Source organism: Lytechinus variegatus, chromosome 2, assembly GCF_018143015.1.
Source record: "Lytechinus variegatus isolate NC3 chromosome 2, Lvar_3.0, whole genome shotgun sequence".
In the NCBI taxonomy this organism is placed as follows: domain Eukaryota; kingdom Metazoa; phylum Echinodermata; class Echinoidea; order Temnopleuroida; family Toxopneustidae; genus Lytechinus; species Lytechinus variegatus.
Window position 1 is genome coordinate 4,486,094 of NC_054741.1, and position 13,605 is coordinate 4,499,698.

At 36.0% G+C, this 13,605-nt stretch overlaps 1 protein-coding gene across 1 annotated transcript in view; it reads left to right on the top strand.

Moving 5' to 3' along the window:
* Positions 1-6,061: 6,061 nt before the first annotated feature.
* LOC121409343 (RAB11-binding protein RELCH homolog) overlaps positions 6,062-13,605 on the top strand; it is a gene marked incomplete at its 5' end in the record, with an annotated part of 34,404 nt that continues 26,860 nt past the window's right edge. The window contains 4 exons of the mRNA XM_041601279.1: positions 6,062-6,476; positions 7,292-7,453; positions 10,992-11,050; positions 12,113-12,226. Coding sequence (XP_041457213.1) covers positions 6,062-6,476; positions 7,292-7,453; positions 10,992-11,050; positions 12,113-12,226 — 750 coding nt within the window. The remainder of the gene's footprint in view (positions 6,477-7,291; positions 7,454-10,991; positions 11,051-12,112; positions 12,227-13,605) is intronic.

Consider the following 13,605-nt stretch of genomic DNA (forward strand, 5'->3'; position numbering starts at 1 on the left):
TGTGATTACTTTGTGTGATAACTCATTCTAAGTGCGCGGTACACAGTGACACTGATCATTACACTTCAGTGGCGATACAGGGGAAGTAAATGCACTATTTTTTCATATACCTCTATGAATGAATGATTTTGTATTAGGGGTGCTGGTTTAAGTTCGACAAGCAAAAAAATAGGGGGCGCCGGTCGCTACAAAATAATGGTGATTTTGGTACTAGGGAAAATTAGACCCCCCCGGTGACCAGATTTCACAAAATGAAATACGGGACAATCGACAAAAAGGATCAACAAAGATACACAGTGCTAGACTTGTGAAAAATATAAGAATTGAAAGGGAGGGTACACGAAAGAATGAAGGAGAGAAAGAAAAGACAAAAGAAAAGAGATGAATTGAAAAGAAAGAAAGAAAAGAGGAACTGAAGAGAAAAAATTAAAGAAAGTAAGAATATGAATAAATGTGTGTAAGACAAGAGAAAGGAGAAAATAAAATAAGAAAAAGGGGTGGAAAGAAAGAATTGAAGGAAAGAAAAAAAATGCTTCCTTCATTCCTTGGAAGAAAGAAAGAAACAAACAAAGAAGAAAACAGGAAGGGAAAGAAATTATAAGGGAAAGAATTAGAAGGAAATATAAAATAAATAATGAAAGAATGAAAGAAAGAGAAAATAATGGAAGGAGAGAAAGGTAGAAGGAAGCAAAGAAAAGTTTAAGGAAAGAAAGAATGAATGCTGGAAATAAAAAATGGAAATTTAATAAAGGAAGTAACAGAAAGAAGGAAAGAAAGATAAGTGAACAGAGAGAGAGAGAAGGTTCAGGAAAAAAGATCGGAAATAAAGATAAACAAAAAAGGGCAAGCAGGAAGGATATAGAGATGAACAAAGAATGATAAAAAAAAAAGAAAGAGGAACATTTCAAACTTCAAGCAAACAAAAATTCCAGTCATCTATCAAAAATCATAATGATATTTTGTGCTTTTTTGGCATTTTAGGAATTTTGAAAAACTAAAATGTTTTAGATAATAGAATTTCAAAGTGAAACATTGTCAAACTTAAAAATTAGATGAAACATAGCGGCATCATAGTACACAAGACTCAAATCGAAAGCTGAAACAAGATCTAGTTATGAAAACTCACTGTAATTTGTTCCACCGATTACATCTCCAAATTAGTTTCATTGTTATCTCTGCTTCGTCATCTGTTGGTTATTTGATGAAAATTCATCACTTTTAACTGTATTAACTACATTTTGTTCAATATTCTTAAATATGGGACAAAATAATAGGCGTCCCGGGAAGGGTTTGTCGGGACGCCGGGACAAAGGGGCAAAATACGGGACAATCCCGGGAAATACGGGACGTCTGGTCACCCTGCCCCCCCCCAAAAAAAGTATTTTGGTTAATGTATGCACTATGTATAGGACCACTCGAGTCCGAGTTGCCATGACCGGTGGCCTCGGGGGAGGGCGTCTGTAAAATGTATCATTTTTTATTGCTACATAAAAATGAATAACACAGTCAGAACCCCGCCCAAAATTAAATCTTGGGGTGCATGCATCCTCGCTTCCCAGGGTCATGTTCATGCATGGGGAGGGAAAATTCTTATTATTTTTGGTTCATGTATGTACTCTAGCTCGGACCACTCGAGAGTCCGAGTTGCCATATGACCGGGGACCGGGGGGGGGGGGGTCTGTAAAAATGGTTCCATTTGCTCCGGCGACAGTCGAATTACTGAATTCAACGGTGGATTTAACACTACATCTATTACATCCTAAACCTTACATCCTACTTACCCTAAACCTTAATTACCCTAACCTATATAAAAACACAATAGGCCTTTAACACTGTAACTCTATAACCAGATCGAGACTCACTGCTCTATAACTATATGGTGGCTCAGTGGTAGAGCGTCCGCCTCATGAACGGGAGGTCGTGGTTCGATCCTCGGCCGAATCATACCAAAGACTTATAAAAGTGTGACCTTTTGCCTTCTTGCTAGGCGCTCAGCATTTAGATTGGAGAAGGGTAATAATATATTATGCAGGGCCCGCTGGTAGAGCAGTTTCCTAACTGAAGTGGCTACCCTGATGGGTAAATAAAACATTATTATTATTATTTATCTATATGCATATAATTATTTTGTTTACAAATTTTCGGCATTATTCATATTTGTCTAAGATCGGTATGCTCGATCTGTAATGAAAATCATAAGTCTGGAACCAGTGGGATTCGAACCTGCCCTGGTTCCAATTTTTTCTGAATTACGATTTTCAGTACAGATCGACTCGATCTTAAACAAATAGGAGTAATGCCGAAAATTTGTAAACAAATTAAAATTTCCTCCTATAAAGCCTCTTTATTTACCATGATACATAGACAAAATATGGCCCGGAGCAAATGTTTGGTCACTATTTAAAGTTTCGCAAGCAAGCAACATTTTGATTTACAAAAAACAATCTGAAAATTAAAGATCCATTTAATATAGGTTTTCCCGTCCAATTTCGTAAAAGTTTTAACCGATTTAATGATGTGATAATTCAATTTGCAACTAATTTGAATGACCTATGAGATTAGCATTTAAATATCCAAATACTTAATTCAATTTAATTCTATTGGCATGCGATTTCATGGTTATCTCATAGAAACATGTATAAATCACGATCAAATTGAAATAGCTGAATAAGTGTTTTCAAATTCGCACCGGTACCTTCCTTGCGAACGTTTAGGAATTCAAAATCATTAATATGCAATCACTTATAGATATGGACAGTGTTTTTCGTTGTTGTTGTTGTTGTTGTTCACTTCTTTTGAATAATTATGGAAATGGATTTTACTCCTAAATTTGATGTTTACAATTTTACTGAAATGTATATCATCCATCTGACAAACCATCATCGGAACAAAAACTCTTTTTTGTGCCACTTTCAATACCATGTTTCTTATCCCTACCCCAAAACGATATAAATTACAGTTATGTAAAATAAAAAAGAACAAGATGATGACGAGAAAATACCTGCCATTGGCATAGGTCATCCACCCACTCACTGGCGGATCCAGGGGGGGCACAGCCGACTCGTGCCCCCCCCCCCTTTCGGCACAATAATTAATTTTTTCGTGGACGAAATACCTTTATTCTTTGGTTAAAAACATTTTTTTTGCTCGTCAAATTCCTCGGGAAAATGTGCCCCCCCCCCCTTTGGTAAATCCTGGATCCGCCCCTGCGCCCACTCATCAATCACTAAAAGAATAAGCGTTTACAACCATATCCTACAAGTTTTACATGAATAAATTCTTTATCAAACATAATGGAATAAAATTATTTTAACTAAAAAGGTTAGAAAAATAGAAAATAGGGTAAAGTTTTAAAAAAAATTGTATAACGTAATGAAAAAAAAATGAACAAAGAAACATGCTATCCAAACTCGGTCGTTTAAAGTGCAATTATGTGTGCCGATAAATGAAATTGAAAATGGTATTTTAGGCGAAATTAAATGATCAGTTGTTCGTCGCGAAATTAAATGACTCCTTAGGGCCATTAATTTGAACGAATATCTCTCTAAATTGAATTTCTACAAAATTCAAAGGAATGATATAGAACGGAATTGAATGCAAAATAAATGAAAATGAACCATGAGTTCAGAGGGTGGACGAAATATTTCGAATTTGAACGTCCTTTCATTGATTCAAATGCAACTCTGATGAAATTGGACGGGAAAACCTATAGACTTATATTTTACCCCGTTTTTCTAAATGTTTCTTGGACCAAAATCACCTTCCTTTTTTTGTATACTTGCTTGCTTGTCAAATTTAAAACAACACCGCCTCTTAAAAATCGTTTCAGGACTGGTCCAGCAATGCCCAATTATTGGAGTGCCAATATAGACGGAGTGGAAAAAAAATTATCCGTTATGAGGGTAGTCCTTTTTACATTTGCTTTAAAAAATTATATTCAGTAGATTATTTCAAGGACTGACTGAATGATTTTGATATATTAAACCCGAATAATATCATTCAAAAGATCATTTAATTCTCCGAATGATACCATGCTTGTAATGATCATGCCATCATGAAGAGCAAGATTCAAAAGTGTTGGATGAGGTCTGAATTGAAAATCTGCAAAACGAGCAGGAAAATAGTCATGAAGGGTCAATAAAAAACATGATTCTTTTGTCTGTGTCAACATGGTCAATAGAGATTCAAATCAATTAAGCTCCTGCTTCTTCATTTTTGATTTTTTTTTGTTCAATGGTTTACGTCGTGATGGTTCTGTGCGATCAGTGGTTCGAGTCGTGGCTAATTTGAAATACCCGGCATGCATGTTTGTTAGTTTGTTATGTGTTTGCTGCCTTGTGCAGAGGTGTGTTTGATTCCATGTTAATTTTAATGTTAAGGTGCATGAAAACAAAACAAACTGCTGATGAGAACCTCACTCATAAACCATGCACGTAAAAAAGAACAGTGACTGTCACTGATATTGTGTCATTTGAAACTTTTGAATTTGACCTTGTACCACATTAAAGGGGTGGTCCAGGCTGAAAGCATTTATAGCTTAATAAATAGAGTAGAATTCACTAAGCAAAATGCCGAAAATTTCGTCAAAATCGGACAACAAATAGCAAAATTATTATATTTTAAAGTTTAGTAATATTTTGTAAAAACAGTCATCATGAATATTCATTAGGTGGGCTGATGATGTCACATCTCCACTTGTTAGGTTTATTCAATTTTTTTTCCTCCCAGAACTAGAAAAATTGGATTGAAATGAAATGAAATAATGAAAAATGTATGATTTTATGTAATAACATAAGAAAACGGAAAGTGGAGATGTGACATCATCAGCTCGCCTAATGAATATTCATGACGACTGTTTTCACAAAATATTGCTAAAAAACTTCAATAACTTTATTATTTGTTATCCGATTTTGATGAAATTTTCAGCTGCGTTTTGCTCAGTGAATTCTACTCTGTGTATTCAGATATAAATATTTTCAGCCTGGACCACCCCTTTAAGGCACTGCACTTCAATGTGAACCATAATATAATGTAGGGTATTTTTTAAAAAGAAAATTCAATGATCTATTCATTGATATCAATCACACAAATATACTAAAACCGAGAAGGGATTATTGATCAAAACTCAGATTTCCAAACTTTGCTTGAGGAGGAGATACGTCTCTCCGACACTAAAAATGCCAAGTGCGAACTTAACTTGAGCAAGCTAAAAAAAATTTGAGATCTATAGACTTGACAACGAGAAAGTACGATGAGCAATAGCTGAATTTTTTTATACAGCGGGCCTATGGGCCAACTTTCGGTTATCTGAAAAGGGAATCTGAATATCAGAAGGAACTTAAAAAGATACGTGATCCAAATTCAAATAATGCAAGCTGAACAACATTCAGACCTGAAACAATTTCAAGCACCTTTTGTAATAACAAATAATGAATAGAATGCCTTTACGATCAAGTGTGGGCTAAACAATTTTAATTTGATCACAAGAGCTGAAAAGGGAATATGTTCAAGCACAGTTTTCGTAAATTAAATGCGTATCATAATTTGTAAGCATTAGTCGAAATTATAGATTTCTGCAATATTACTACGGAAAAAATGCTAGTAATTATTGAAAAATATAAACATTTAGGTTTTGAAATGATGATCCTTTTTTTTAATCTCCACATGAAATCTAATCATTTGAAACTTGAAATCTCACTCTCTCTAAAAAAAAAAAACCAGCAGCCCGGCAATTTTTAGCAACGATAATAGGAGAGGCAACAGTGGATATTTTGATAAAGAGATAATAGCTATGTTAATTGATTTATGCATTTTTGTTTTGAATATCCCCAAATACAATGGATTTGAGTGGACTTGGCCCATGGCCATGTCGATCCGGATCGAGCAGATTCAAATTCATCCAAATTTGAAGAATTTTTAGCCAAATCACGGAATTTCACTCACTTTTTTCTGAACACTTGGCAAATGTCCCTAGGCTGACTGTCCAGCCCCAGCCCCCATCCCCCGGGCCCTCTATCGGATAAATTAATTTTCTAACGTTACACCCCCCCGTGCATACATTTCGAGTCATGTCGTGAAAGAAATCTTTCATCAAACAAGAAAATGCACTCCCTCTAAATGCTGTGTAAACAAATTTTGCGAAATAACCATGGCGGACTATAATCCGTTCTTCGGAGATGAGGACGGAGAAATTGAGGATAGCATCATTGCTGCGGTAGAAGAAGAAAAATCAAGACCATCCTCCAAATCTGAAGGTTCCCCCAAGACTGCCTGGTCCAAAGAAGAACTGAGTTATGACTCAATAGCGGTGAAATTACTAAAAGACAACCTTCTGCTTTCGGCATTGGAATTGCATACGGAGCTCACTGAAAATGGTCGGCAGCTGCCCCGCCTCCGTGATTACTTCTCCAACCCGGGGAACTTTGAGAAACAGTCGGCGGACGGCCGCGGTGGGTCTCCTCAAGTCGGGAATTTGTGTGAGTATCGGGGCAGTGAAATTTGCGGAAGTAATTTTGTAATGAAATGGTGCACAATTTCATGATAATAATTGTATGTAGAGTGGGGGGGGGGGGATTTTTTTTTCTGTTCAATCATGCCTACTAGTACTACATTCAGAAACTTCCTGGCCTAGGTAAAAAAATTGTCATTATGAACCATTAAGAAAATTGACATGTTTAAGGGGCAGCTGCTCGTATTAATAATAACTTTCTTAATCTTTGATTGGATTTTCGTCAACCTCCACCAATATATTTTATTATTTTTTGTGGTATTTTTACAAAAAAATTTCTTCAGGGTGAACTTCCCCTTTAAGTACCAGTACTGTAATTAATGGTGTTAATGTTTACAAATTATGTCTAAACCAGACATGACATGTATCTTTTCTTTTCTCCTATTTTTTTTTCATTTACTGTTGTCTCATGTATACTTTTGTATATTACATTTAAGTGATGACAAGAATTATACTACTTGCAATCTTCCACTCTGAGATAATAAAGTTAAATCTGACCATCTAAAAGTCAAATCTGTTACATAATAATATACAAACTTTGTGAAAGTTTCATTTTTTATATATACACAATCAATCAGTGTGGAATTATGAATATGAGGCTTGTCAGTTTTACATGTATGTTGCTGTTTCATATTTTCTTGTGTTGTATCAAACAGAAATAATGTTATGTTGCTATATTATGCAAGCTTGTTTCTTTATTTAAAAGAATGCGCAATGCAGTTGAGGAAAAATCATGATCAGCGAATCTATAGGCCTACATGTATTTGTGTATCTATTTCACAGATCGAACATCAAGTGAAACAACATTTGATTCCCTGGACTTAGCACGTTATTCAGATGATGGTAACAATCAGGTGGATGAAAGATTAACAGTTCTGGAGTTTGAATTGCGGAAAGCAAGGGAAACCATCAAATCACTCCGAGCTAACCTCACTGAAGCTGCAGGTTAGTCTATATATCAATGTTAAATTGAAAGTACACTTTTAACAAATTCATTATACAAGGTGTGCACAAAAATTATGTTGATATTCTGAACAGGAATAGATCTCATTCAGAAACATAAAATCTTGACTTACATTTATTAAACATTTACATGGCATTACTCGAGTTGATGAGGAAGATGCAAATGTTTTCATTTTTAAATAACATATTTTATTATAAAAAACCAGGCATGGTTGCTTAGTGGTAAAGTGCCTGCCCCATGAACGAGAGGTCAAGGGTTTGACCCCTGGCTTAGTCATTCCAAAGTCTGAATAAAATGGTACCTTCTGCCTTCTTGCTAAGTGCTTAGCATGCAGGGCCTAACTACATTGGCTACTCGTGGTAAATAAAACATCATTGTCAGTATTATTATTAAAAATTAATTATGCAAGAACATCTCATGAACCCCAGCATGTATTAGTTTTATAGAAATATGTACCCCCCCAAAAAAAAAGCACAGCACAAATAATGTACCTGTGGTGTTAAAAGACAAGTCCACCCCAACAAAGTTGATTTGAATTAGCAGAGAAAAGTCCAATAAACATAACACTGAAAATTTCATCGAAATCAGATGGAAAATAAGAAAGTTATGACATTTTAAAGTTTTGCTTTATTTCACAAAACAGTTATATGCACATCCTGGTCGGTATACAAATGAGGAGACTGATGACGTCACCCACTCACTATTTCTTTTGTATTTTATTATATGAAATATGAAATATTCTAATTTTCCAATCATTGTCAAGTGAAACAACGATTAATTCCTCCCTGAACATGTAGAATTAGCATTATGTAATAATATATGGTTCAGTCAAGTTGTCCTTATTGTCAAATCTTTAAAAAATGAAATATTCAAACAATAAAAACAAAGAAATAGTGAGTGATGGACATCATCGACCGACTCATCTGCATGTCACTGAGTTGTGCATACATGTATCACTGTTTTGTAAAAAATAAGGGAAACTTTAAAATGCCATAACTTTCTTATTTTACATCCGATTTAGATGAAATTTCCAACATTCTGCTAGTTTGATTTTTCTCTATTTATTCAGATCAACATTTTTCTCGGGTGGACTTGACTTTAAGTACAGTATATGCAATTGCATTTGATGTTTGATTTTTCTGTTAAAAATTAAATTGTCATTGATTGAATATGTAAAAAAAATCAAATTTCTATTCAACATCTTATAGGTAAAATCCTTGCAAGCTATGTTATACATTCATCTCTCCATCATCATGTGAGTTCAGTGGGGGATGAGAAAGGGGGAAGGTATCAAAATATCCCTCCCTTTAATGCAGTATATTCAGAGATGCCAAGTTCAAAGACCAGCTATGCGTGAGACTTTCTGTGAATCTGAGTGAGATCACAGACATTGTGTACAATGTATATGGGGATAGGCTGTGATAGTTGCGTGAGACAGAGATTTGAGGGGATGAACAAGAGTCCAGAATGCTTGAGTCTCACGCATAATGCGTGAGACTTGGTAGCTCTGTATATTTGTTATCTTTGTTCCCTCCACATATTTCCATTCAATCTTTCTGCTTTCTTTTCTTCATCATGCTGCAGCTACTGGTTTAATAATTACATGTAGTTTGCAAGTAGTGCCTAACACTTTCTTTTTCACAGGTATCTGTATTGTAGCAATTATACAAGAGAAGTTCTTTAGTTTACAAGCACTGCATTCAATGAATAAATTCCTGCCAGGTAGCAGGTACCAATTTACCTTCCTGGGGTTCAGTGCAGCAGTTTGATCATGTGACCCTTTAACGGCACATGATCGATTGTAAAATGACCCTTGACATCTGCTTGTTAGGATTTCTCAGTATGTACATGTGCCATTCACCAGTCAATCTGAATTCTCTGAAAAGGGGGTGTGTATTCCATCTATCCGAATTGATATCAGTATAGATCCTCCATCTGCTGTATGTACCTGGAGATATTTCTTGATTTTGAGCAAGCCTTCATTGAATATGACAGGTACATGTAGTGTAAGAACCATGTAGAAAATGATGAAGTTTATCCTTATTGTTTTTGTTTTGTCATGTTTTTGCCATTGTTAATTAGGCTTGTGTTATCACATCAGGTTGTCAAGTCGGGCAATCGTGAAACCGAGCATTCAAGTAAAGGGTCACCTCAATTCCCAAACGTCAGGTCCAGTTCACTCGACCATTCGAGAAAAGGGCCCCCTACATGTAAATTCCTAAAAGGGCGGTTTCCAGTTTACCTGATGTTTAAATGAAAATCATAACAAAATTATTGAATGGTCTCGTAAACTGGACCAGACGTTTTGGGAATATCTGGGGCCCTTTCCTCGAATGGTCAGGTTTAAGCAATTGCCCGACCTAACACAACAACTTGGATGACATGAGCCATTAATTATATAAAAATATATTTTTCTACATGTACAATTCAAATCTTATCTGAATCTGATTTAGTCTTATAGATTTCTTCAGCTATTCCCTGATTTCCTCCCTCTGTACACTCTTTTACCCCCTTCCCTTCCTAGTACCCTTCTCTCTCTTCTTTCCTCTATCTTTAATCTCCCATCTCTGTCTACAATTCAACTTACCATCTCATTCTGATTTAACCTTTTTAGATTTCTTCAGCTCTTCTCTGATATCCGCCCTCTGACCTCTTCTAACCCCTCCCCTTCCTGATCGCAACTCTCTTCGATCCTCCATCTTTATTATGCCTTACATCATGGTATCTTAGAACTTTCTCTGTCCTCTTCTGCCCCATCCCCTTCCCAACCCCCTTCTCTCTCTCTTCAATCCTCCATCTTTATTGTGCCTTACATGGTATCTTAGAAGTAGAACTTTCTCTGTCCTCTTTTACCCCCTCCCCTCCCAATTACCTTCTCTCTCTCTTTAATCCTCCATCTGTACTAGTGTGCCTTACATGATATCTTTTACATCCATCCTTCCCAATCCCATTCTCTCTTTTTCAATCCTCCATCTTTATTGTGCCTTACATGGTATCTTAGTCAAGAAAGTAGAACTTTCTCTGTCCTCTTCTACCCCCTCCCCTCCCAACCCCCTTCTCTCTCTCTTTAATCCTCCATCTTTATTGTGCCTTACATGGTATCTTCTTTCTCTGTCCTCTCCTACCCACTCCTCCCAATCCCCTTCTCTCTCTTCAATCCTCCATCTTTATTGTGCCTCACATCATAGGTAGTATCTTCTCATCCTCTTCCCCCTTCTACCCCTCCCCTTCCCGATACCCTTCTCTCTCTTCAATCATCCATCTTCATTATGCCTTACATCATGGTATGGTCTCTTCCTCTTCCCTCCTCCAACCCCCTCTTTTCAAAGTAAAACACAGTGTCATGAGAAAAGATGGGGTACTTGATAAACTCCAAGAGAAATTCAAGATTCTGAAAAGAATTCAGCATGCCATCGTGATAAAATCTTGCGGGGGAATATTCCTGTCGTGAGCAGCTTCCGATCTCTGATAGATATTTTCACCATGGACAATCTTGATTTCTTTTTATGTATATTTTAGAGAGTGACATTCCATCACCTGTGCATTCCAATACAGATATGGAGGGAGCTGTAGCAGAGGTATGAAATCTTTTAAGTCATTTGGGCTCTGTTCACATTTGAACCCTGTCTCATAGTTATAGTAAAACTATGCAGTATGTAAAACTTTTACATACATACATGTATAATGGATAACAAATATAAAAGAATGAGACTTATTGGTTCTTGATCATTGTTTTAAACAAACTGGGTATGCAACAATGATCTCGATTAGTCAGAAAGCTGGAGTGAGAGAGCAAGAGAAAGGGAAGGGGAGGGGAATGGAGATGTTTCTGTACATTTATGACCATTTTGAATTGTAACACATGTTGAATCTTTTACATGTACTGGTACTTATTGAATACAGTGACATGTGTATATGTATAATTCATAAGATTATAAAAATTATAATATATCCATGATGGCATGCTGTAACCAAATTTCAGTGTAAATTGCTATCAGAATATGATTGTTGCTCTCAACCTTTTGGCACTTTGCCAACTTGCTTTCATGGGTGAAAAACACCCCCTTATCATGATAATTTGATCTGGAATTCAACTTTAAATGCAGAAAAACATTTAACAACATTTGATTTCAATGATACATGTACGCATACATGTATGTGTAGTTGACCAAACCCTATAACCATGTTATGTTTTTTTTTAAAGTAAATTGTAAAGCAACAGAACTATAAGTTGGTACATGTAGGTGTACATTTCTGAATGTTTTTAGTTCTGTTGCAATCTTTGAATGGCGTACCTGTCTGAAATGGTCCCTATGGAGTAGAGCATATTCATGTATATTGGAAGCCTTAACCCAACACAGACCTGTTTCATGTTGGTATATAGTGTAAAGTACATGATAATGAGGGATTTGCTTCTCAATAATGTGAAGAATTTGTTTGTTCTGTAGTATTTTGACGAAAGTGGAATGCCAAATTGCGAATGAAATTACATTTTTCTTTCAAACCATTTTGTTAAAATGAAATGCATTTCTTAGATAGTAATGATAATCTTTTTTTTATATCATTATCATTTAATCGGTCATTGGCTTATTCAAACTCATTTTTTTTTGTTCCTTTGCTTCCTTTGTTTATTTTTGTAGGAAGCCACCAAGCCTCTTGAAAGGAGAGCAGTCAACTTTCTGGTGAATGAATACCTCATGAACAATAACTATAAACTCACATCCATCACATTTGCAGATGAAAATGAAGATCAGGTAAGAAATGTAAAGATGATGATGAGGATGGTGACGATGATAATATTGATGATGCTGAGGATGTTGGAGATTGTGGTGATGATAGTGATGAGGATGGCGATGATGATAATGACAATTGCAACGAGGATAGCGAGGACAGTGAGGATAGTCGTGGTAGTGATGACTATGATGATGGTTATGATGATGATGATGACGACCACGATGATGATGATGCTGATGATGATCATGATGATCATGATGATGTTGCTGATGACGATGGTGATGATGATGATGGTGATGATGATGATGACGATGATGATGATAATGGTAATGATGATGATGATGACGACGATGATGATGATCACGATGATGGTGATGATGATGATGTTGATGATGATAATGTCGATGATGATGATAATGGTGGTGCTGATGAGGACAGGGAAGAGAGAAGGAATTAATCGATAGGGGAGGGGTACATGTAAAGTTGAGGTGTGAGAGAATGATAGAGGAGGGAAAGAGAGGAGAGGGCAGGGAAGGGGAGAGAAGGAATTCAATTGAGAATGAAATAGGAATGAGGAAAGTTGAGGAGTGTAGGAGAGAGGGTGGAGAGTGTACGGCAGGGGAGTTGGAATGAAGGGTGAGGATGAAGTTGGGATATAAGGAGAGAGAGACAGAGGATGTAAGATGAAAGAGAGAGGGAAGGGGGAAGGGAGTTAAGTTTATATATAACCCCCCTGATACCAATGTAATAGTCACATACATTAATATTAGCATGCATGCTTGCAATCATAGCATCCATTACGCATTTCAAGTCTGCCACTTCTCAATGGAAATTTGCATGTGTATCAGATTTCCAATTCTCTTCAGGGCTCTGAGTGGCTTTTCATTAGTGCATTGTCAGTAGGTGTTAGTGCCATGACAGGAACATGAACCAAATGGGCTGTATCAGTAAGCTACTCATAAAAATATAGTGTGCAACTCTGTGAATCACTGGAACCTTATCATGTATTTATAGTGTCCCTACACATAATTGTACACTATGCATTAACAACACTACATGTATAAAGGAAAAAAAATTAACAGTAGAGGAAATTGGAATTCCTGACCTAGCTAGCTTAAAATCTAATGATTTATATTCAGCTTGCTAATGGCACTTTAAATGAGTATAAATTGAAAATTACCAAATCATATTGTGTATAATTTTATCATCATAAACTATCATGTATTTTATACAACTAGCTTAAATTCAATGCAATATGGTCCATCAAACAAAGAGATATGAGGGTTTTTTTAGCACTCATCAAAAAACCTCTCAATCCAAGTTTCATTATTAGCTTGAAAAAAGTACAAATAGTCAAATCACACCTTCATTTACTCTTGTATTTCCTTCATTAGATTTT